Source organism: Pristis pectinata, chromosome 3, assembly GCF_009764475.1.
Source record: "Pristis pectinata isolate sPriPec2 chromosome 3, sPriPec2.1.pri, whole genome shotgun sequence".
NCBI lineage: Eukaryota > Metazoa > Chordata > Chondrichthyes > Rhinopristiformes > Pristidae > Pristis > Pristis pectinata.
In genome coordinates this window covers 32902201-32929230 of record NC_067407.1, presented here as the reverse complement: position 1 = coordinate 32929230, position 27030 = coordinate 32902201, and the positions used below count along the sequence as shown (strand labels likewise).

General features: G+C 40.0%; 1 protein-coding gene across 3 annotated transcripts in view; it reads right to left on the bottom strand.

Moving 5' to 3' along the window:
- The window catches only part of spata6 (spermatogenesis associated 6), a 73101-nt gene that overhangs the window by 3562 nt on the left and 42509 nt on the right, over window positions 1–27030 (bottom strand). For all 3 annotated transcript variants that reach the window (XM_052012230.1, XM_052012229.1, XM_052012231.1), the window contains 3 exons: window positions 24593–24639; window positions 23122–23291; window positions 443–542 (listed from right to left, as the gene is read on the bottom strand). In XM_052012230.1, the coding sequence (XP_051868190.1) occupies window positions 443–542; window positions 23122–23291; window positions 24593–24639 (317 nt within the window). The remainder of the gene's footprint in view (window positions 1–442; window positions 543–23121; window positions 23292–24592; window positions 24640–27030) is intronic.

Genomic DNA, 27030 nt, shown 5'->3' with positions numbered 1-27030 from the left:
TGTGTGGATAAACCAAAGTTCTAGCAGGGACCTTAAATGGATATCGGGCCAGTTTCCTGTGTATGTAAAAGCCTACTGCCAGTTTCAGACACAAATAAAAGAAACCTCTAGTCTGTCCCCTCAAAATGCCACTCAATGTAGTCTGGATCAGAATTGTCTATGCACCATAGAATGAAAAGGTAATACTGGAAATTTTGGGAGGAATCTGTCAGCCAAAATGCTCTAAGATAATTGCAGCATGTTCTATTAAGAAAGGTTTGGAAACAGACTTGCCATCCATTTTGACAATTAATGATGTGTGATATTTACAATCATTTAGTTTCTCCACATTTCTGCTTAACCATCACCAAGGTCTTTTATGGCTTTTGGATTGGTTTTATGGTATATTCTCAGTCTCCAAGTGTTTTTTTTAAACCCTGAATCAAATTATTACACTACTTACAAATGTCAGCCTTTGCCTTGCACTGTTAGTCTTCAAAACATTCATTACTCGTTGATGGATCTCCTCCCATTTTGTTGGTGTAGAGGGCTCTGGATAAAATCTAAATTATAAAAAGAAACATGGATGCTTTATGTAACAAGAGCAATCCTTACAAAAATATACTCTTGGAGGGGCATGGTTAGGAAGGCTGCCAGTCATTTAACACCTTCAAAATGCTTAAGGAAAGTGTAAATTGGTAATGTAAAGGAAAAAAGTCCAGTTTTATAAAGATCTAAAGTAATAGGAATTAAGCTGAGAAAAAAGGAATTAAATGTGTAACACAAATTTAATTGTAAAATTATGCAATTTATTCTGCATTACCCCAAATAATTTTTATTATTCTAGACAATGCAAAGAAAGGACTATGTGGAAGAGAACAACTTATGCATGCATTTTTAATAAATAAGTAACAAGTGTGCAACACTATTGAGAATGTTAGGCTCCAGGTTTCCCAATGAGATAGAAGGATCAAAACTAACTAACTATTCTTTTTAAATAAATTCTGGCAGTACATTCTGGGATAAGTATTAAAACTTCTACATGTTATCTGAAGTTGCTGTCAAGACAGTCTGCTGCATTCGCAATAACACACAACCTCTAATATCAATTGTGGTTTGGATACATCACAGCTTGGCTCTCTTATAGTCCTCCTTATGCAGAAGTTTTTCTGATCCCATTGTACCTAACATTGTATCAATTCTGTCCAAGTAGCAAACCTTTATGTGAGCTTAGACAAGGTACTGGCAAGCTAATCAAAATCAGTCTTACATCAAATAAAAGCATTCAAAGCCTCATTCTCTCAACATTTATAAGCTGATAGGCATACCTATGCACATGTCAGACAACAGTAGAATCTTTGAAAGATTTTTCTGCATATATATTCAAACAATGAGTAAAGAAAGAACAGCAGTCAGAATTCACCCTACGGATAGTTCTACACCATGAATATGTGTGGGTATTGAGTGAAAACAGACTCTGTTTCAATTCACCAGAGAAATGCCTGAGAAAATACTGTCCAGGTTCCATGCCAATTGCACTGAATGTGCAACCCCAAAATTCATGAAAATTGTGGATGCACAGTTCAAACTTGCCTCAAGGAAAGCTCATTATGTCTTGACATCAGTGTCAGTCATATGCACTAAAATTGTACTTTTCTTTTGGAAAGAAAAATGAACATATTAAGGAGAGACTGGATGGCTGGGGCTATTTTCCCTGGAGTGTATAAAGCTGATGGGCGACTTAGAGGTATATAAAATGATGAGAGGCATAGATGGTCATAGTCTTTTTCCCCAGGGGAGGGGAGTCTAAAACTAGTGGGCATAGGTTTCAGATGAGAGGGGAAAGATTTAAAGGATACGAGTGGTAACTTCTTCCACACAGAGGATGGTGGGTTAAAAGGAATGAGCTGCCAGAGGGAGTGGTAGGGGTGGGTACAATTTACAACGTTTAAAAGACATTCAGACGGGTGCGTAGATAGGAAAGGTTTAATGGGCAAATGCAGGCAAATGGGACCAGCTCAGGAAGGCAACTTGGTAGGCCTGTTTCCGTGCTATGTAACTCTGTGACTCCAAGTTATTCTGACAGCAGGTGCGGTCAACTTAAATTTTGCTGATGAAAAGATCCCAATTACAGCATTTATTCATGTAGAAATGCAAATTATGCATTAATTTCTTTTACATGTTAATTATGTACATTAATGTAAAAACATGCTTAAAAATAAAAAAAAAGTAATTGTTACACCTAGTGCTGATAGCAAACCACAATCTACCGTGCTGTTGTATACGGCTCCTGCTTGAGGCCTCAGAGTGATGGCTACAATCCGGTGAGTTCTTCTAACCTAACATGCCAACATAAAATGACAAGGACTGCACTTATCCAATGCTAAGCTGCTGATTTATACACCCCTTTGGCTCTGATTCTTACTGTTGAGGCATCTGATGAGCAGCAGGAGATTAGGGATGTGCAGGAGGTCGGAACTGGAGGGACATAGACCTTTGAGGATTGCAGGACTGAGAGGTTACAGGAATAAGAAAGTGAACAATTCCACAGACAGGAATAAACACAATGAGGATTAAATTTCATCAGAGGATACAACAGGAAATAATTTTGTATTGGGCTGTTTAAACTTGCAATGTAAAACTGCAAACTAAGCCTTTTTTTAATTAATTGTTCAGCAGCCCTGATTCCAACACATCTAGATATGTGATTGTTTCTGTTTTAATTTTAAAATGAAATGGTAATCTATAAATAATTCACTGAGTTTGCTTAAAATATTGAAAGAAAGCAGTTAATATTTCTGTATTCTTGTCAATATCATTTATGATTAACAGGCAGTCATGGGCATCATCGCCAGGCCAAAGAGGAGTCAATTCTGCCTCTGGCTAAGTTGTTCCAGTACAACCACAACACAGGCTGACACTGAAAAATTGCCCAGGTATATTCTATTCACAAAAAAAGCAGCACACACCCAGTCCAGCTAATTATTGCCTCAACAACAACCTGTTGGAGGAACTTAGTGGGTCAAGCAGCATCTGCGGGTCAAAAATCTTCATGACCAAACTATTGCCTCACTTGTCTGCTCTTAATCCCTGCCAAAATGGAAGGTGTCAAAGACAAACAGCATTTACCGATATTTTGCTGACTGCTGCAGTTTGGGTTTTACCATGACCTTTTCACTCCAGACGTCACCCTAGCATCCAAATGTGAACAAAAAGAACCAAATTCTAAAGGTGAAGCAAGAGTGACTGTCCTTGATAACAAGGCAACATTTAATTGTCATCTCAAGAAGCCTTGGTAAAATTGGAATCCATATCTATCTAGTGGAAAACTTTCAGTCTGCTGATGTCATGCCTCTCCTTGTGGTTAATGGAAGTGAACCATTGCAGCACCAGGACATTGCTCAGTTCAGTGTCCTAGGTCCAACCATTAATCAGTTGCTTTATTAGTGACTCTGCCTTAATGATAAGGGGAGCCATGTATTCATGACAATGTCAGAAATGGTGTTATATGCTGCTAATTGTTGTTCAACTTCGATAACAACTCCTCAGGTAAGGATATAATCCATGCCTGAATGAAGTAAGATCTGCACAACATTTCGGCATCAAGTGGCAATTATCATTCATAGCAGGTATGTGCCAGGTAATAGCCATTTCCAACAACAGAATCCAACCAATTTCCCTTGACATTCAACAGCTTCACGGTCATTGATTCACGACGCCATGAACATCCCGGGGCTGGGGGGTCACCATTTATCAGACACTTAACTGGAGTAGCCACTAAAATACTATGTCTGCTAAAGAAGATCGGAGTCTGAGTTTTCTGGGCAAGTGACTCAGCTCCTGAAAACAAATCCTTTCCACTTTCTTCAAGGTATGTCAGGAGCGCAACCTTGCTCGCAACACCACCAAAGAAGTCTTACATCATCCAGAAAACTGCAGCCCTCTAGACTGGCATCCAATCTTTCAACCCCCAAACCAATGCACCACAGCTGCACTGGGTATTACTGAGAAAATGCTAAAGCTTTTTCAACAGCACCTCCCAGGCCCATGACCTCTTCTCACCAAAATAGACAAGGACATAATTACATGAGTACCTCACCACTTGCAGGTACCCTCCAAGTCTAACACCATCCTGACTTGGAAAAACCTCACCATACCTTAATTTCATTAATCTAAATACAGGTCCTCCCCAGGTTACGAAAGGCACTGAAAACTGTTCGTAACTCAAACTGTTCAGTGAGTGAGTCTGCTCAGCATTCCCAGCTCTGCTTGGCTCAACCCAGCCCCCAGTTGTTGCGTCTCAGATGAGGGCGTTAGGCAGGGGAGAGAAGGCATGCAGAAATGCCCCGTTCCATAGCCACCCAGCAAAAGATAGCAGCAGCCCCACTGCAGCTGGCATATCCATCCCACCGGTCTCCCTAACACTTGTTCATATGTATGAGCTGTCCATAAATCAGGCATTCATAACCTGGTGAGGACTTGTACCAGTATTCCCTAACTGGCAATACTGTAGGAGCTACCTGGACTGCAAAGGTTCAAGAGATAAGCTCACCAGCATCTTCTCAAGAGTAATTCAGAATGTATAATAAATGCTGGCTTTACTAGTGACTCAAAAATGAATTTAAAACATATTTTAGGAGACCTAGCCAGTGAAAGTATCAACTGTTGCACATGGGCTTTGTCACACAGCCTAAGTTCTGGCTGATATACCAATGATATTTGTAAAATAATATTCTCAACAATATTTCTGTTTAATTGGGTCCTGCAGAAAATCCTCCATTAAACTTGGAAAAAAAAATTCAGACATATACTTACTGTATGCAATGGAAAATTATACCAAAATGTTTTAATAGCTCACGTTATATTTTACGTCTATGATTGTATAACAGTTTGGATAATCAAATTCAGATTTATGTTGTTCTTTAGCCAGGCATGATATTAAATATTTCTCCCTTATCCTCAGTTTTGGTTAAGGGCTACTTACTTTGATAATAATAAAGTAACTTTTTCCCCACACTTACTTGAACGCACTTGGTTGGTTGTAAACATCTCTCATTTAGTATCCCAAAGGATGCATCGTCAAGTTAATGTAATGGAATCTCAACTATTACTAAGAAAAAGCCCCAGCTGGAAATTAAGCATTAATGATTAGATGTCAGAAATACTTCCTGTATCCAAGAGTTACTTAGACTAAGAAGCACAGAACCAATATTTTATTGAAGGTAGATGGTAATCGTGTCTGTTGAAAGCAAAAGCAGCTGTAAATTCAGTCAAATCCTTTGTTTGAATCTGAAGCATGCAGATCTCTATTGTATCAAAGGCTCCCCACGTCCTATTATCTCTACAATACATATAACTAACCCCCCACAAACAAGAGGGGAAATAGCTGAGGATCTGACCATCATTTTCCAAAGGTGCCTGCTGGAGGACTGGGAGCCTGCTAACTTGGGACTATTATTTAATATGGTAGAAAAGCTGAGTAACTCATGCCAGTCAGACTGGTGAGCAAATTATTGAAAAAATGACTAAGGAACTCCATAAAGTTATAAATGCTTTGGGATTTTCCTTAATTTTACCCACCAGTGCTTTTGCTTTTAATTACTTTTACTCCTAATTAATTTTTGTCAAGCATGCTCTGACGCATTCAAAGCTCCTGTAGGACCTCTGTTTTCAGTTCAGAAATGTGGCAAACAGAATTCAATCCAGAGAAGTGTGAGGCAAAGTGCTTTGAACAAGGCAAGTGAATACACAATAAATTGTAGAGGAACGGAGGTTTGATAAAGTACTTCTCCAGAGACTCCTGGAAGCCAGCAGCTAGACAAGGTGGCTAAGGAGTTACACAGAATTCTTATATTCCTCAGGATCTTTTTCCATCTTAGTAACTAATATCCATTACAAGCCTAAAGCTATTTTGACTGCTTTATCTTGCTTTATACAAGCAACCATAGTCTCTTTTTCTGGCCAGGATGCCTTCAATTTTGCTTGAATATGGCTTCTCCTGCACCATAGTTGGCAGGGCTCTCCACCAAGTCTGTCCTATTTCCCACATTCCTGCTCTCACCCCCTTTCTTCCCCCTCCCGCCCACACAGAGCAGGAACATGGTCCCTCTTCTCCTCACTTTCTACCTTACCAGCACCCATATTCAACAGATCACCCTCCTGATTGCCACCACCTCCAAAATAGTACCACCAACAGACACATCTTCCCTTCTCCAACATTGTAGAGACTATTCCCCCTTCAACTCCCTGGTTCACTCTACCACTGCTATTGGTTCTCCTCTTTCTTACAGTACCTTTTCATACAACCACAGGAGATCCAAACCCTGCATTTTTACTTCTCTCCCCACCATCCAGGAATCCAAACAATCCATCCAGGTTCATTTGAACTTCTTCCAATTTAGTGTAGTGCACTCAATATTCACAATGTGATATCCCCTACATTGGAGAAACCAAGTACAGATTGAGTGACTAGATACACAAAAAAAGACTGCAGATGCTTGACAAATAGAGTGACTGCTTTGTGAGTACCTCTGTTCAGTCTGCAAGGGTGGTCCTGAGCTTCCAGTTGCCTGTCATTTTAATTCTCTATCCCACTCCCAATTCTCTGCTTTTGGCCTCTTACACTGTTCTAATGAAGCTTGAGGAAAAGCATCTCACCGTCCCAATTGGAATGTTTCAGTTGCTAGGACTCAACACTAAATTCAACAATTTCAGATAATCGGTCTTTCCACTTTGCATCAGAACCAGCCATTTCTAAGAAAACATCATCAGTCTGTAATGCTAACACCGTTTCGCTTTTCAGAATCACGGTCTAACATCCTGAGCATTTCCAGAATTTATTTCGGGTTTCTAGCAAATTCAGTATTCTGCATCTCAGTTCTGGCAGTGATTTTTCTCTCTCCTCTGACCTCAATCATCTCCTTCTATTTACATCTCCTCTAGACAAAGCATTTACCACACTCGTTCAGCCAGTAACCTCACTATTTGCATCACATCTCTTAGTCTCCACCCTTTCACAGGCTTTTCCTATGTTTTTATTGAAAGGGGCACTGGTCATGCAAGTATGTATATCATAGCATAAGAAAGGATGTAGAAGAGATTGATGAGGATATTGCCACAGCTGGAAAATGTTAGTCATGAGGAGAGATTGTTTTTCAAGGAAAAACAATGGCCAAAGTGAGATTTAATTAAGGCGTACAAAATTAAGGGCACCCTAGACAGGGCAAACATGAAGAAAGTTATAGATTTAAAGTAATCATGAGGAAAAATAGAGGCATTGATGATTTTTTTTCTCAGAGTGGGTCAGCCTGAAAACGTGGTATAGGCAGAAACCATCATTATTCAGAGTGCCTTAACCTACAGATCAATGGGAAATGTGATAAGCCTAAAGATCTCCTTTTGGTCAATAATTTTGCTGGAAACCTATCTCCAATGGAACTTCATTTTATTCAACAAATAGGGATCAAAGGTTTAGCTATTTGCCATTCCTATCCACTAGTCTGCGCTATTGTACAGAGCAAGTATGCTGAAAATCTTACATTGAATGTAAACTTTTGTTACTTGCAAGTTAATATTTAGTTTCATTTTAGATTTTCTGAACACCTGACTGCCTGGCAGTATCCAGGGCATTTTTGCTGAGTACCTGGGAGAAAATGGAGAAAGAACATTTGCATGTTAGGTGTAGGGAACTTCTTGTGCAATGGTATCAGGTTCTGGCACCAAGCCCTTCCTTTCATGAAAGCGAACTCACAAAAAACTGCTTTCAGCTATTTGGAGATTTTAACATTGCAAACATAAGTGAAACATGATTTTGTTGACAAGTTAGGTCAAACCTAAAACTAACGAACAGGTGAAATGGATGATAAAAAAGATGCAAAACTACAGATAAAGGATTGAAGACATTTTAAAAACAAAAATAACATCAATCTGTATTTCTTAACGTAGAAACGTCATAAAAATAGAGTACTAAAAAAAATCAGAGACGCCACTGGAGTACATAGTGACACTAAGATAGGAATCTTAATTGAGTATTTGTTTAACTTGAACTTCATTTGAAATAATAGTCATTTTACATAATATGTTTAAGCAGTTAATTCATTTTTATTCATGTTGATATTTGCATAAAGTGCAAAGGCAATGAAACCACAAGAATTAGTACCTTGAAAATGGATTTTTCAATGAAAATAATCAAGATTAACTAAAAATAGGGAACACCATGCACATTGCTCAAAACCCATGATTTATGTTCTAGATCCTCTGAATTCAACCTCTGTACAGAGGACCCCAGTGTCCAATGCATGCCTGAATGTCACTTCCAAAATCTTTACTTCACGTGGATGGCCCGCTGATACACAGAAGCAGGCTATTTCACCAAGAGTTAAAACTGACCTATTTTGCCAGCAGTGGGAACACAACTCAAGATAGTTCCCCATCATGGGATGCACATACATGATTCTCCTTTGGAGGCTTCCACCCCATCCACTGCAACAAAACCCATCCCCTTCCACTAAACCTATGAACTCCACCCAACCAGTACCACCCCACCACTTGATCTGCTGACCTGACAGATCCCCAAATCGCCAACAATCACTGACAACACCCTCACCAGCATTTCCCAAATATCATATCCTTCCTCAAATGCCAAATTCCCCCACCTTATAAATCCACACCCAACCCACCAGCTGCATTCCCATGACTACCAGTTGCCAATAATTGATTCTTGGTCCTCTGTCTCTACCCATCAAATAGTCCTGATTTCACATCCAATCACTTTCATCAATTCCCGTGCTTCTCTCCCCCATAATCTTCATTCCCTTGGACCCATATTTATTTGAGTAATGACAGTGTGTGCACCATTGATTGTACAATACCTGTTTTGAAATACACAAAGCCTTGTAACTTTACCAGCACCAGACAATTTCTAGCCATAGGATTTTAGATTGCTGAAGAGATTGCTACAAGATCAATTCACAATTTTCTCAATTTAACAAAGTGCCTGGGACTAATGCAACTTCAAATATTCCCAAAAAAATCATGTGCATGAGCGTCAAATCTTGCCTTTGCAAAAGAAAGAGCCCAGAAATACATTTGCACAGCATAATGTTTTTATGCATTGTACAATAACCTTCTTCAAAAAATCTTTTCAGGCTCTTTAGAACTTCTAACTGAAGACAGTAATCAAATAAAATGGCTATTGTAATTTACTCTTAAAAATACTGTTATGAGCAGACAAAAAAAGGGAACCCAGTCTTTAAAGGACAAATGCATAAACATTTGCAAACTGTCAGGAAACAATAATCAAGTGTTGTTTGATTCATATCACATACTACCTAACTTTGAAGTATGCATCCAATCAGAATCATCCAACAAGTGTAAACAAAGACTGTTCAAATATCTGAGGCTGCATTTCCTCTTGAAGCTTTAAAATCTTCCAAAATTTATGGAGTATTTTGTAATTCATTTTATGTACATTAGTTGTTCTATATAATAATTTGAATTTAAAACCTATCCAATATCTAAAATAGATATTCCCTATAAATACACTGAACTGCAAGAATATTGCAATGTTTTACGTGCTTTCTGCAGATATAATAACGGACTGTTCTTGATGCTTTCTAATGAATTATTGGTGCTCTTATTCACCTAATTTTCCATGACATGATAAATCTGGGGATATTACAATCAATAGTATCTTTTGGCTCCCTGCTGCCACAAGTATCTACACAGCACTGAGCTAATGGTTTGCATACTTTCCAGCTCCCCATATGAGTGATGGGAGGTATAGGGGAATATGGCCTGAATTTTGTTTGATATCCCAATTAATGGCTAAGCTGAATATGAATACAACTCCTGATCACAGCAACCAGATTGAAATGTCAGCAGATGATAATACATTGCAAGAACTCAAGATTTCTGCAAGAAATAACAAGTGTAATTACTCCGAGTCACAGTATCAAATATTGAACAACCACTTGGCAACATCCAACCTTAGTCTTTGGTTCAAGGTAGAACACATTTTTTACTTTTTAAAGCTTAAATATAGAAGCTTAGCAGGCTGAATTCAAATGTTAGTGTATTAACAGAGTCAATTCATATCAGAAACTGCTCAAAGTTCTGCATTCAGTTGTTATTTTATTCATGGAGGTCAAAAGAATTACTTGAAGAGATAGTTTTGCATTGTAGGAGAGATTTTCAATGCAAATTGTGAGAAAGCAGACAGGACAAACCATAAAATACACAACTTAAAAATATTTGATATTGACACCAAATACAAAACTAATTTCAAAGCCATGCTAAATAAATTTGAGGAAAACAAACCTCTTGGTTACATTTTGTCATTCAATGCACAGATGGCAATCTCACAATCCAAGTTGTTTGTTCATTTTAAAACTTATTGAATGGAATGAGAAAAGTGGTAAGCTTTACAGTAGCATGAAAACTCACAGCCATTGTAGTACTAATGAGAAATTCCTTTGCTCGTTTCGTCAAATGTACTTAGATCAGACAGTAATTGAATCTCCAATGCCACTTTTGTAAATCTCAGCATAAGAGCATACTCCCTTATAAAATGTCCTACTGACAAGGGGTGAAAAACTCTTAAGGCTTGAATCACAAAAATGAAGGTAAAACAATACTGCTGTGCATCACAATTTATACCTTTAACTCAATTCCACCATTATCATAGATCAAACATTGAATGAGTAGTATATAATTTTAGTGCGGATGACTTACAACTAACAAGTTACTACTAAGCAATCATAACTTTTCCTTTATAAGCCAAGCCGGTTGCTGTAATACTATGTCCATTTATACATTGGAGTGAATCTAATCTCTGTCTAAACACCAAAAGCTCAGCTAAAATGAAATTTCTAGAAGATCCAATATCTAATCTTCCTTTATCAACTAAGGGGGGTTATTGGAGCGACTGCTGCAACTTTCTGCTGGGAGACCTAAAGCATGAAGGAAAGAATACAGAAAAGAACAAAACCCTTTCTGAAGCTGCCAGGAATTACATTTCAATTAAGTTGAATAACTGTGCTTACTTTGTAGTTATGAAGCAAAACTATACATAGAAATTGCATCAAAGATATTTTACATACATATTTAGACTATTATTTATAAAACATCAACTCAGTATAAAAACATCAACTTCAACATTGTTCTTTTTCAAAGAAATAACATTCTTTTTGATGAGCCCTTCACCAACTCCAATTCCAAAAAATTAAATAGATCTGAAGTTGTGACTGGATGCAACTTGGTATCAACGCTATCAAAGAGTATGTTTATGGAACAATCCAGAGGCACAGATTTTATGAAACAGGGGGGTGGAAACCAAACAGTCTTAATTGTGTATTTGTAAAATGTCCAAGGAAATAAATGATTGTCTCTAAATTATGGCTTGCTGTTGTTGCAATGTTGATCAAATCATAAAGGAGGCAAAAGATTTAGAAATGAAAAAAAAACACAGGCAGTTACGCATTGTTGCCTTGACAATAATTTCATTTATCATCTAGTGACAAATACTGGTTTTTTAATTGGTTATTGATAAGTATCAGCCCTCATACAGTGGAGATACTGCAACAAACTGCTAAAACAGGTCAATCAAATGATTCTCTGGATTCACCTGAGCGACATCTGTCCAAAAGCCTAAGCATACTGACCCACACAAATTCCGAATCAATAACAAATTCTTGCAGAAGAAATGTAATTTCAAAATGTAAGATCAAGTAATCAATATCAGAGCTGTGAATGAGGTCACCGATCAATTCTTAAAAAATGGCATTTGTGACACGTAAATTCATAACATTACAATGTTATTTAAAAAAAAACAGAAGATAAAATGCATGAACAACTCATTTTTTAGGTCAGAGACATTTTGATTAAAACAGGATGCCATTCAAATTCTTAATTTTTTAACTGACCCCTAAAATTGTTGCCATTGATAATGGAGAATGAGTATCAGATTTATTTTCACTGACTAATATGACGTGAAATTTGTTGTTTTGCGGCAGCAGTAGTGCAAAGACATAAAATTACTATAAATTACAAAAATAATTAAATAGTGCAAAACAAAAGGAATAACGAGGTAGAGTTCATGGACCATTCAGAAACCTGATGGCAGAGGGGAAGAAGCTGTTTTCTGAATCATTGAGTGTGGGTCTTCAGGCTCCTGTACCTCCTCCCCCATGGTAGTAACAAGGAGGAGGAGGTATAACCCAGATGGTGAATGTCCTTAGTGATGGATGCTGCTTTTTTGAGGCATTGCCTCTTGAAGATGTCCTCGATGGTGGGGAGGGTTGTGCCCGTGATGGAGCTGGCTGAGTCTACAATCCTTTGCAGCCTCTTGCAATCCTGTGCATTGGAGCCTCCATACCAGGCTGTGACGTAGCCAGTCAGAATGCTCCCCACCGTATATCTATAGAAATTAGTAAGTGACATACCAGATCTCCTCAAACTCCTAACAAAGTAGAGCAGCTAGCGTGCCTTCTTCGTGATTGCATCAATGTGTTGGACCCAGGATAGATCCTCCGAGATATTGACGCCCAAGAACTTGAAGCTGCTCACCCTTTCCACTGCTAACCTCTCAATGAGGACCAGTGTGTGTTCTCCCCACTTCTCTTTCCTGAAGTCCACAACGAATTCCTTGGTCTTGCTGACGTTGAGTGCGAGGTTGTTGTTGTGACACCACTCAACCAGCCAATCTATCTCACTTCTGTACACCTTCTCATTACCAGCTTAGATTCCACCAACAATAGTAGTGCCATCGGTGAATTTATAGATGGCATCCGAGTTGTGCTTAGCCACCCAGTCATGAGTGTAAAGAGTACAGCATGTTATATGGTGTTATATAGAGCAGAGAGTAGATCTTTTTCAATCTTTTTATTAATTTTCAGATTAATATATATAACATCGGTAATTATACACGTCATACAAAGAGATCGGGAGGACAATCATGACATATATAATCATAAAGAATAAAAAAATTATTCTAGGCCCCACGGTTTCTTGGTAAACGAATATATTACAAAAAGAAAGTCAAAAGGAGAAAGAAAAGAGAGAGTAGATCAGTTTGTTATATAAGAGTCCTACTATATAACAAACAAGTGCTAACATTCACTCACATCTCCCCTCTCCCCCTTGCCCCCCACGACTGCGACCCCCCCTCCAAGGCAGTCCCTCAGGGGTCAAGGATGACTTGCTTCCATTTCAGCTTTTTGTGGGTTTTGTGATGGTTGATGAGGCCAGTGTTGAAACTGCAGATTGAACCCCAGATGGAGCATGTGGTGGTTGAAGTGTGGGTAAAAGGGGTAGTTTGGGAATTGGTGCCCCTGCCATCATTTATTTTGGGCTTCTGCATGCTCCAGATGAAGGGATTCGGGATTCTAAGCGCCATTCTGAATTCTCCTACTTCATTTTGAATTGTTGTGGGCCAGCGATCCCCAGTTATCGGTGGAAATGCTATGCTTTTTCCCAAGGAGACTTTGGGAATCATTTCTGTTGTCCATAGTAATATTTTGCCATGGAGTAGAATGCCTGCTTCAGGAGGTAGGTGTCAGGCATGCAAACGATGTGGCCAGCCAAGTGTAATTACAGCCTCAGGGCTGGTGACGTTAGTCTGAAAGAGATCACTGATATTGGCCAAGTTATCCTGTTAGTGGATTTGGAGGATTTTGCAGACTGGATTTTGTCTTAACCTTCATACACTCTTTTCCTCATACAGCTAAAGACAGTGCTATCACAGGGGAGGTTATAGAGATTTTCATTATTGGTACCTGCCTAAATTGAGAATTGGCTCCAAAAATATAAGATAAGATCTTTAGTCATAGGTACATCGAAACACACAGTGAAATGCATTTTTTGTGTAGTGTTCTGGGGGCAGCCCGCAAGTGTCGCCACGCTTCCGGCGCCAACATAGCATGCCCACAACTCCCTAACCTGTACGTCTTTGGAATGTGGGAATTTTTTTCCCCCCAGAATCTTGTTGTGGACATTTAATGATGAGGGTTGGTGTTGTGTGCAGAGGTAGGGTGGCAGAGGACATTTGTTTTGCGGATGTTTGGTGAGTGAATTAGTTGAGGATGGCCTGGAGCTCAGCCCATTTGCAAGCATCATTTGCAGCTTGATGACTGAGGTGCAGTGACTTTGATTTCGGACTGGAAGAGCCCAATTTTCCTGTAATTAGTTCCACTCTAGTTCAATGCTTATTGAAGGGTAGGTGCAGTGAGAAAGACTGGGACAAGTTTTGAGGTGATGAGATAGTCTTTTCTGACACCAGGTGGCACTGAGATTAGTTCTCTTCGCAGGAGTAGGAAATGAGACTAAATGTGTGGCTGTAATTCCATTCCATCAAGTTTTAGAACTTCAGTAGGGATACTATCCCTTCCAGAGGCCTCTGTTTATTTAAGAACATAAGAAATAGGAGCAAGAGTAGGCCATCTGGCCTGTCAAGCCAGCTCCACCATTCAATATCATAGTTTATCTGGCCGTGGACTCAAATCCACCTACCTGCCTTTTCCCCATAACCCTTAATTCCCCTACTATGCAAAAATCTGTGTCTTAAATATATTTAATGAGGTAGCCTCTGCTGCTTCCCTGGGCAGAGAATTTCACAGATTCACTACTCTCTGGGAAAAGGAGTTTCTCCTCATCTCCATCCTAAATCTATTCCCCCGAAGCTTGAGGCTATGTCCCCTAGTTCTAGTCTCACCTACCACTGGAAACAACCTTTTTGCCTCTATCTTATCTATCCCTTTCTAATTTTATATGTTTCTTTAAGATCCCCTCTCATTCTTCTGAATTCCAGCATGTTTAGTCCCAGGCCCTCATCTCCAGAATCAACCTGGTGAACCTCCTCTGCACCACCTCCAAAGCCAGTATACCTTTCATCAAATAAGGAGACCAGAACTACACGCAGTACTCCAGGTGCGGCCTCACCAGTACCCTGTACAGTTGCAGCATAACCTCCCTGCTCTTAAATTCAATCCCTCTAACAATAACATTCCATTTGCCTTCTTGATAACCTGTTGCACCTGCTAACTAACCTTTTGCAATTCATGTACAAGCACTCCCAAGACCCTCTGCACAACAGCATGCTGCAATCTTTCACTATTTAAATAATAATCTGATCTTCTATTTTCCCTTCCAAAGTGGATGACCTTGCATTTACCAACATTGTATTCCATCTGCCAGACCCTTGCCCACTCACTTAACCTATCTATATCACTCTGAAGACTCTCCATATCCTCTGCACAATTTGCTTTTTTCACTCAATTTAGTGTCATCAGCACACTTAGATATGCTACACTCAGTCCCCTCCTGCAAATCGTTAATGTATATTGTGAATAGTTGCGGGCCCATCACCGACCCCTGTGGCACCCTGCTCACCACTGATTGCCAACCAGAGAAACACCCAACTCTCCACCTTCTATTTGTTAACTAATCCTCTATCCATGGTAGTACATTACCCCCAACTCCATGCATCCTTATCTTACAAGTCTTTTATGCAGCACCTTATGGAACGCCTTCTGGAAATCACTGCACCCGTTATATCCTCAAAGAACTCCAGTAAATTTGACAAAAAGGACCTACCCTTCCTGAAGCCATGCTGTGTCTGCCTGATGGAACCACTTCTATCCAGATGTCTTGCTATTTCTTCCTTAATAATAGCTTCAAGCATTTTCCCCGACTACAGACGTTAAGCCAACTGGCCTATAGTTACCTGCCTTTTGCCTACATCCTTTTCTTTTTAAAAACAGTGGCGTGACATTCACCATCTTCCAATCTGCTGGGACCTGCCCAGAGTCCAGAGATTTTTGGTAAATTATCACAAACACCTCTACTATAACTTCTGCCATTTTTGTCAGTACCCTGGGATGCATCCTGTCAAGACCAGGTGACCTGTTTACCTTTAGGCTCACTACTTTGCTCATCACTACCTCTTTAGTGACAATGATTATATAGAGGTCCCCAACTCCCATTGCATCCATAACATCTCTTTGGCATTAGACACGTCCTCCACTGTGAAGACCAACACTAAATAGTCATTCAAGGCCTCGGCCTTTTCCAGATTACCCAACATTAATTTCCCCTTCTCACCTTCCAAGGGATCCATGTTCACTTTAGCCACCCTTTTCCACTTTATATAATTATAAGAACTTTTACTGTCAGTTTTTATATTTTGTTCTAGTTTACTTTCATAATCTATCTTCCCTTTCCTTATTGCTTGCTTAGTGGTTCTTTGTTGCTTTCTAAAGTTTTCCCAATCTTCCAGTTTCCCACTACTCTTGGCAACTTTGTATGCATGAGCTTTTAGCTTGATGCCTTCTTTGACTTCCTTCATTATGCAGGGCTGGCTCTCCCCACCCTTATTGTCCTTGCTTTTAACTGAAGTATACTTTTGTTGAGCACCGTGAAAAATATCTTTGAAAGTCTTCCATTGTTCCTCAACTGTCCCACTATATAGTCTGTGTTTCCAGTCTACGCTAGCCAACTCCTCCCTCATCCCGTTGTAGTCTCCCTTGTTTAGGCATAATACACTGGTTTTAGATCAAACTATTGCTCCCTCCATGTGTATGAGAAATCCAGTCATGCTATATCACTCTTTCCAAGAGGATCCCTAACCACAAGATCGTTAATTTTACTTGTCTCATTGCACAGGACCAGATCTAAGATAGCATTTTCCCTTGTAGGTTCACTAACATGCTGCTCAAGAAAGCTATCACGAATGCATTCTATAAAGTCCCCCTCATGACTGCCTCGACCAACTTGATTTGCCCAATCTATGTGGAAGTTAAAATCCCCCATGACAACTGCCACTATTCTTACATGCATCAAATATTTCTTGGTTTATTGCCTGGTGTGCCACTGTAATGTTATTATTCAGTGGCCTATAGACAATTCCCACCAGTGATTTTTTCCCCTTTACTATTCCTAATCTCTCTACCCAGATGGACTCAACATTCTGCTCCTTAGATCTTATATCGTCTCTCATCATCATCCTGATCTCATTCTTAATTAAGAGCGCTACCCCACCTCCCTTACCTTCATGCCTATCCTTCCGTAATTCCCACTCATCTCCATCCTGCAACCACATTTCTGTAATGGCCACTAAATCATACCCTTTTGTACGGATTTGTGCCACAAGTTCACTGTCCTTGTTTCAAATACTACAGGCGTTCAGATAAAGTGCCCTTACACTCATCGTCATTTTAGAATCTAGTAACCTTTGTCCTTTGCGTTCGGCTTTTCTGTACTCCACTCTTACTTTTCTCTTTTCTAATTTTTGCTCTGGTCTCTGCTTTGCTTCCCTTCCCTCTGTCTTTCTGCATGGATTCCCATCCCCCTGCCATATTAGTTTAAACCCTCCCCAACAGCACTTGCAAACAATCCCCTGAGGACATTGATCCCGGTCCTGTCCAAGTGTAGACCACCCAGTTTGTATTGGTCCCACCTCCCCCAGAACCAGTTACAATGCCCTAGGAATCTAAAACCCTCCCTCCTGCACCACTGCTCAAGCCACAGATTCATCCTAACGATGCTGCTATTCTTACTCTGGCTAGCACATGGCACAGGTAGTAATCCTGAGATAATTACCTTTGAGGTCCTACTTTTTAATCTATCTTCTCGCTCCCCAAGTTTGGCTTGTAGGACCTCTTCCCACTTTATTCCTATATCGTTGGTACCTACACCACAACAACTGGCTGTTCACCCTCCCCTTCCAGAATGCCCTGCAGCTGCTCCGAGACATCCCTTACCCTTGCACCTGGGAGGAAACACACCAACCGGGAGTCCCGTTTGCGGCCAAAGAAGCTCTTGTCTATTCCCCTACCACTGTAGTTCTGCCACTTTTTTTTTCCCTACCCTTCTGTGCAGCAGAGCCACTCACGGAGGGAGATGACCACAGGGGACTCCTGTACTACCTTCCTGCTACTGCTCTGCCTGTTGGTCACCCTTTCCCTATCTTTCCATAGGCCTTTAAACTGTAGTGTGACCAACTCACTAAACGTGGTATCCACAACATTCTCCGCATCGTGGATGCTCCAAAGTGAATCCATGCGCAACTCCATTGCCATCATGCGGTCTGTCAAGAGCTGCAGCTGGACAGACTTCCTGCACAGGTAGTTGTCAGGGACACTGGCAGCCTCCACGAGTTCCCACATTTTCAACTGAAATAAGGTTCTTTACACATCACTTTGGTCTAGAGCGAAGGGGAGGCTGGATTGGATAATATGCTGTGAGATGGAGTCATGGAGACTCATGTCTTGGTTGAGAAGTTCTTCAAAGTGCCCTTTCCAGCAGGCACTGACTGCCTCCGTGTCCTTGACAAGTCCTCCTTTATTCTGGTCATCAACTTGGTGGGTCCTTGGTGTTTGGGCTCTCCACTCCAAATGGTGTTTAAGCATCAAAGCACAAAATGGTTATCACAAAGTTGCTGGATCTTCGGCAGCCTTTCCAACACCATCTGTTCTTTACATAATCGGCTGGACCTCAGCTTTCAGACGCCAGTAGAGCTGTTCCGTTACTCTTGTGGTATACTGGAGTTTCCAATGCAAGAACATCTTGTGTTTAGATACTTAGCACCCTGATAACCCTGATCATTCTCATCAAATCAATACAGGTGTATTCAGGTGGAGAAGGCAAGAGTCTTTTTGCAAGTGGCAATTATGGTGGCATTCAGACCAGTCCAGACTCACTGAATACTCTTCAGCCACTCTTGATTGGGGACCATCAGGGTTGCAAATTAAGGGTTTCCTGCGTAAGGTAAAGAATGAACTGGGCCTCGACTTACGCAGACTTACCAGAGTTTGAAACTCTATCTTACCACAGGACTCACTGTGTGGCATCTGGACGCAAAGGCATCACTGGGTAGCCAGCTGATAATGTAGAGATTTGGATCCACTACAAAGAACAAACCTCTTGCCAATGCTTTTCTCAAGGTTGGAGAGGAAGGGAGGATGTGGTAAGGACTTGGGAAGGGTGGGGGGGGGAAGAGAGAATGTGGAAAGAGGGAAGGGGCAGGAAGCCAAGAAAAGGGAAGGAAGGAGCAGGTTAAGTGTCAGGATAATACACTGAGGGGGTGGGCTGGAATATTAGTGTCTGAGAGAGGAGGACAGGGGTAAAATATGGAAAGTGATGGGGAGGTGGTGGAAAACATAGAAGGAGAGGGGATTTGGGGACAGGGAGGAAGAGAGGATTCAAGCAGAGGGTATGTGGAGGGTGAATGGCTGAGAATGAGGCATGGTTAAGAGCAGTTGTGCTTGAACCCACACATATTTGTGTGTAAAGTGCATGCCAACAAGCACCTATGCACATGTCCATATAAATGTGTGCATTGATGTCCATGATGCAGTGCCTGGATTCCAGTTGCCATGGAATCCCTTTACCACTGGACCAAGATCTATTGCCCACGTATTACTTATTTTGCAGATACTCCAATATGGTCAATATAGGTTTTGAGCAATGCAGAGCTCCAGATGTACATTTCAATAAGATAGTTTCTTATTGCCAGCCAGATACTCTATAGTAATTTAGCAGTAGTTATTTCAAAGACAATGCATCAAACAAGTATCAGTTCATATACTATCAGCATTCCTGGTGAAGCTAATTTGCAACATCAATTTTTTGAAATGTTGTTGAGAAAGTCAAGGCTTTTGTAGCAATGCATTTAGCAACCAATAATAACAAGATTAAGAAGTGGTTGCCAGAGGTGTCCAAGGGTCAAAGGCGTTCCAACAGATTGTACTGCTCAGCAAAACAGTAGGTCTACTATACTAGACAGAGCTAGGAGACCTACTATACTAGACAGAGCTAGAGATAATGGTGAGATTTAACAAAGAGATTATGTGCCACTCCCTCAGGAAGATGTTCAAGATCTATACCTATTTCCACCATAGCACTGTTCATTTTTCCTTAATCCAAATACCTCCTAAATGTTATTATTGCATCAGCTTCCACCTGTCCCGTTCAGGTAGCACATTCAAATTCTTCAAACAACACATCAAGGCCATTTCTGGCCTTGCCGGTGACACACATATCCTGAGAATGAAATAAAAATGCTTAAAGCTGAGATCAACAGGAGTTTATGCCTTTGTACCAATCTATGTTCTAGACTGAGCCTAGAGAAATTCGTATATACAGTGGCATGCAAATGTTTGGGCACCCCTGGTCAAAATTTCTGTTACTGTGAATAGCTAAGTGAGTAAAAGATGACCTGATTTCCAAAAGGCATGAAGTTAAAGACAGCACATTTCTTTAATATTTTAAGCAAGATTACTTTTTTATTTCCATCTTTTACAGTTTCAAAATAACAAAAAAGGAAAAGGGCCCAAAGCAAAAGTTTGGGCATCCTGCATGGTCAGTACTTAGTAACACCCCCTTTGGCAAGTATCACAGCTTGTAAACGCTTTCTGTAGCCAGCTAAGAGTCTTTCAATTCTTGTTTGGGGTATTTTCACCCATTCTTCTTTGCAAAAGGCTTCTAGTTCTGTGAGATTCTTGGGCCGTCTTGCATGCACTGCTCTTCTGAGGTCTATCCACAGATTTATGATGATGTTTAGGTCGGGGGAATGTGAGGACCATGGCAAAACCTTCAGCTTGTGCCTCTTGAGGTAGTCCATTGTGGAGTTTGAGGTGTGTTTAGGATCGTTATCCTGTTGTAGAAGCCATCCTCCCTTCATCTTCAGCTTTTTTTGTTTTTACAGATGGTGTGATGTTTGCTTCCAGAATTTGCTGGTATTTAATTGAATCCATTCTTCCCTCTACCAGTGAAATGTTCCCCGTACCACTGGCTGCAACACAAGCCCAAAGCATGATCGATCCACCCCCGTGCTTAACAGTTGGAGAGGTGTTCTCTTCATGAAATTCTGCACCCTTTTTTCTCCAAACATACCTTTGCTCATTGCAGCCAAAAAGTTCTATTTTAACTTCATCAGTCCACAAGACTTATTTCCAAGATGCATCAGGCTTGTTTAGATGTTCCTTTGCAAACTTTTGACGCTGAATTTTGTGGTGAGGATGCAGGAAAGGTTTTCTTCTGATGACTCTTCCACGAAGGTCATATTTGTGCAGGTGTCACTGCACAGTAGAACAGTGCACCACCACTCCAGAGTCTGCTAAATCTTCCTGAAGGTCTTTTGCAGTCAAACAGGGGTTTTGATTTGCATTTCTAGCAATCCTACGAGCAGTTCTCTAGGAAAGTTTTCTTGGTCTTGCAGACCTCGACTTGACCTCCACCATTCTTGTTAACTGCCATTTCTTAATTACATTATGAACTGAGGAAACGGCTACCTGAAAACGCTTTGCTATCTTCTTATAGCCTTCTCCTGCTTTGTGGGCATCATTTATTTCAATTTTCAGAGTGCTAGGTAGCTGCTTAGAGGAGTCCATGGCTGCTGATTGTTGGGACAAGGTTTGAGGAGTCAGGGTATTTATAAAGCTTTGAAATTTGCATCACCTGGCCTTTCCTAACGATGACTGAACAAGCCAGAGCCCTGACAAGCTGCTGAAGGTCTGAGACCTTGGTAAAAGTTATCTGACAGCTCAAATCTCTTGGAGTGCCCAAACTTTTGCATGGTGCTCCTTTCATTTTTTTCATTTTTTCTAAAATTGTACAAAACAAAAATAATACACTAATCTTGCTTAAAATGCTGAAAAGAATGTTTTATCTTTAACTTTATGACTTTCGGAGATCAGTTCATTTTCTACTCACTTAACTATTCACAGTAACAGAAATTTTGACCAAGGGTGCCCAAACTTTTGCATGCCACTGTATAACAAATCCTGCTGTCATGATCTTTTAATACCATTAAATATTGTGTAGTTTAAAAATTCTCTGTTTAACCAATTATCTTTTAATCTATTTATGCAAACAGTACTTGACAGTGTCTGTTGATAAATCAATAGAATCACTTAACATGATTTTTCAAAAAAATTATAAGTAACTGAAATTAATAGAATCCAAATAATTTGGACAAAATAAATTTTTAAAATACACATTTCACAAAAACATCGTTAAAATTACCCACTATATTGTCTTTTAAGGTATTTAGAAAATCTTTAAAAATAGGTAATGACTCTGGCGTCTTTCAAAAACCTTTTCTGAAATTACAATTGTGCAGCACATTCGTGAATCCTCAGCACATGCAGTTTGTTAAATTCTCCAACATGATCTGTGTACCAATTGGAGTTGTATGGTCAGAGGTGGCCCAGAAATGTGATTGTAACACTGTTCTTCTCAACAGTATTCACATGAAAATACATTATTTTGGAGTAAAAAAGCAATTTTCAAATTACTTTAGATCATTCTGAAAAGATCAATTAGTTCCCCTCAGGAAGTGCATTTGCATCAATGACATTTTTAACACTGGAAGCGTACTACTGATGTCACTGCTCACATTATTCAGAACCTGGGCAGTCATTGGCCATTCCTGACACACCACATTTTCAGCATTTTGCAGCTGTGCAATTTAAAGGGCCATCTCACTTAAAGTTCTGATTACTACAGTCTGCTAGATGCTGACTGCTCAATTAGAAACCTTCTCCTATTCACCACAAAAACTTCCACTGAATTCTACTATTACTGGAATACTTAAAAACTCCTTACAACATCTGCTTGCATTGTGGTTCCTTTGGTTCTGCTTCAGGAAAGGTGGTGCAGGCACAGACATTGCACAGGGGAAGTTGCAGTAAGTTCCAATATTTGCAGACCAATAAGTCATCAGAGACTCCATATTCCTCTCAATTTCTCCTTTTAACTATTATAAAATCACATTAATCTTCTCAGTAATGTTCCCAGCCACATTCAATGATTAGGCCTATTTATTCTCCAACTTACTGTGATAGAGTCATAAGAGTTGTCCTGCATGGAAACAGGACCTTGAGCCCAGCTCACCCATGCTGACCATTTGTCTGCATTTGGCCCATAACCTTTTAAACCTTTCCTATCCATATACCTGCCAAAAGGTCTTTTAAAAGAAGTTGTAACTGCACCCACCTCCAACACTTCCAAATGTGGAGATCGCATATAATACTTTGAAAACACTGAATTTATATTCACATATACTATCTATACTTATGTTCACATGAACAGAACATTAATAGTCTTAAAATAAGTATAAATTTGAAAAGAAAAGGAATGAAGAAATACCTCTCTCGCAGAGATAGTCGCTTTAAGATAGGGCTTTGCTTCTGGAAATATGATGTTGAACAGTTCATTACCGTGGCAGGAGAGAATTGTCTGCCAGCTGGTCCTGACATATGTGCATCAGCGCCTTCAGAAAAAACATCTAGATCTTTCTCAGGAGGCTTCTTGATGACCTAGGAAATAATTTCGAAAAGGCTGTAATTATTTTCACTAGAAATACACGGAGGAAGCTTTGACCTTGGCAAATCATAACTATTCAGAAATTTCACTGTATCTTGATTTAACAACTAAAGCACTGTCCGTGTTTTTTGAATGGCAAAAACAGCAGTAAAACAGCAGTCCTATTTTACCAATAAACAAATTACCTATACTCTGTTTAGAATTAAAAAATATGGGTTTCGGTTTTCTAATTCTGAACCTCTTTTATTAAATGATATTACCTAAAACACGAAGTTCAGTTTAGCAATTTCGGATTAATCCTTATAAGGCTCCTGTCATATATCAGCATATTCTCTAAGTTAACATTGGTAGTGTGATGGGGAATGTGCTAGTTTATAAATGAAACCTTTGGATCTAATGTGAATTATTTTCAATCCAATTCAAGCATTTTGCGTGCACGTATGCAAATGTTGCTGTCACACTTTCATGCAATTAGCTTAAATTACCTATTCATGAAAAATTACAACTCAAGATTGGAATATCTAAATCAAAGACCAGAAAACCAGAGAAGAAATGACAACAACCAAGGAAATATAAAACAAATTAAGTACTTACAGTCAGAAAAATCTACCAATTTAAGACAAATATTTTCAAACAATTTTGGAAAATTTTTTCAACAACCATGGTGATTTTAAAAATACTAGCAAGCAAATTTCTATATTACAAAAAATGACTTATATGATTCAGAAATGTAGCATTTGAATTTGAGGCTTAGCATTATCGGGTGAAACCTTTGCAGCATAAAAGATTACAGCTTCCAGAATACACCTGCACCTGGAGTTCCCAGAACTTATGAATAATGGCATAAGTTGCAGAATAATCAGTTACAGATATAACATGAACATTTCTATTTTCCTGAGCTGGTTCTGCTGAAAGAATACAATGTGGATTATTCTATTAAAGGGATTATGCGTTTAGCAAATATAGCATGTTGCATAGGTGAAAAACAAAATCAATAAAAGACCAATATAAATACAATTAAGCTGAAATAGATATAATAAACAGATTGTGTGTGTGTTTGGAGGGGGCGCCAAGTAAAATTTCCATATTTAATCATTGCTCATGCAGCAAATGTTCCTATTAATGTTAAGTATGGTTGAAGAGATAATTCGTATAAAGATGAAAATTAGTTTAGATTTTAGTTTTCCACAGCTTTCAATACAAAAACTAATGCACAAGGACAGATGTAAGGCAAACTACGACAATCACTACCAATTAAGTGCACAGTTTTTGGGAGAAATTTAAATAAAAATACATTTTCTGAAGCCCTGTTCGGTCTGTAGCTTCCACGTAGTGATGGATCTGAAAAAAAAGATGATAGAGTGACTGACTAATCTCGTAAAAAAAAGCAACATTTTTTTCACTCCATTATCTGTTAAATCATGTCTGGCAAAATAAACATATGTGCACTTGAACATAACAGCAACAAAAAACTGGTTTCAAGTTGGTAGCAGCCTGAAAATTCAGTATCCAATACATCTAACTGATTTGTTTATAAGCCAATTTTCCATTGGGTAACTCTTGATGTCAGGAGAAGGATCTAGTCATTAGATGCAAAGTGCTCTCCATAATGCTCCACATGGCACACCTGTAGCCCACACCTGACTCCTCTACTGCAGCAATTACTCAAGTCAGCTTCCATTTCATCTGGAGATCCAAAATGATCATGCCCACATGGATGTGATGCAAAGGTCTCCAGAGAAAGGGGGGAAAAGAAACTTACTCAGTGTAGACCTCAACCTAATGGTCATCTTTGTGTGTGGCTACACCAAGCTGTAGCGTAGAGCCCAAGCATGCAAACGTCAAGAGTGACTATGTGCAGTGTTCTAACTGTCCCCAGTATGGCCATAAGCCTGGCCCTGTTTCCACAGAAGATTCCAGTTAGTTGGAACATGCCGCACCATCTGCTCCCCTTAGAAAATTTCTGTGGAAAAACATCTTCAACATGTCACTCAAGCAGTGGTCTGCATGGAGTGTCCTGGTTGTCCTACAAGAGAAGGAGACGGTGATTCCTGTGGGATAGTTCACTGAGCAGACTGTCAAAGTCATTTGGCAGAATGCTTCATGACCAAAGCTCTCATGCAAGCACCAAGACCTCGCTTGGCTGGCAAAGAAAGGGTCCCTCTAATCAGATCCTTCATGTACTGCTGGAGTCTCAGTCCCACCTCCTTCTGTTCTTGAGGTGGCTGTGGTGTAGATGAAATGGTCATCCACTTCCTTGTGGATTGTGTGTTTGCCAAGATCTGGAAAGGGGTTCTGCGGTCTTTGCTGAGGTTCATCTTGAGCTGTACCCAAGGATGCAAAAGTAAATGTGATCGAGGGAAGTGCACAGGGGGGTGGGGGCTGTGTGCAAGCTGGATTGATACTAATCCTGATGATGGTGACGACGACGACGACATCATCTTTTGCCAATCTTTGCATCTCAGAGTAGATGGCCAGCAAAGGAGCCTTAAAATTGCGATGCTTCACCTCAGTAGTAGTTTGAGCTTTTTCCCCCTAAATCTTTTAATTTGGCAATTCTAGCTCGATTGTCATACAAGTTGCAGCTAGTGCATGAAGGTAATTATTTTCTGGACCCCATCCTTTATATATGCATTGGGAAGCTAAAACATTATTGTTGGAAGGCCACCAGTCACCCCCATGTTCCTAACCTGAAGAAAGAGCAGAGGGAAGTCACATCCTTTGAGAAACCAATATCACTACCTCCTCATCACTACACACCCACCACACTCATCCCTCACAGAGAGCCCTCACAGTGGCGATGAAGTTGACAACATTCCTCCAGTGAGGCACTGGTGATTTTAGTAACATTAGTCAAAGAATGCATTCAGCTGGTGATGCGTCTCTCCTGCAGGACACCTAACACAATTAAATACCCTGGCAGGGCAGAGAGAGGCTCATCAACTTCCAATAGTACCAGTTTTCTTTGGGTGAATGGGTCTATTGAAGAACACCCATGTGTTGCTAAAGGCACTCTCTCAAAATTCTGTCACAGTTATCAATATCAGTTGATAAGTCAACTGTTGTCTACACTGCCCTGTTCAAGATTCTGCATGAAAACTGATAAAGCACCATGACGAGAATGTGCAGGAAACATAGATTAGCCTTTACAATTTTTTTTAAAGAGGCATTTAAGTTTTTAATTTAAATAATTACATTGATTTCAGAAGCTACAGTTGACATATCTCCTCGTTCCATATCTTAACCTGCTCAGCTATGTGTAGTGCTGTGATGTTAGTGCTGTGCAGATGATAGCCACTGGCAAAGTTCCAGAAGACTGGAGGGTGACTAATGTTGTTCCATTGTTCAAGAAGGGTAGCAAGGACAGGCCAGGGAACTACAGACTTCGGTGAGACTGACAACTGTAGGGAAGTTCTTGGAGGGAATTCTGAGGGACAAGATCTACCATCACTTAGGTAGTCAAGGCCTGATCAGGAATAGTCAGCGTGGTTTTGTGCATGGGAGGTCACGTCTGATGAATCTTTTGGAATTTTTCGAAGAGGTAACTAAGGGGATAGATGAAGGTAGGGCAGTAGACAAGGTCCCACATGGCAGGCTCACCTGAAAGGTAAGGTTGCATGGGATTCAGCGGGAGCTAGCGAGGTGGATTCAGAATTGGCTTGATGATAGGAAACTGAGGGTGATAGTTGAAAGTCGATTCTCTGACTGGAGACCTATGACTACTGGGGTGCC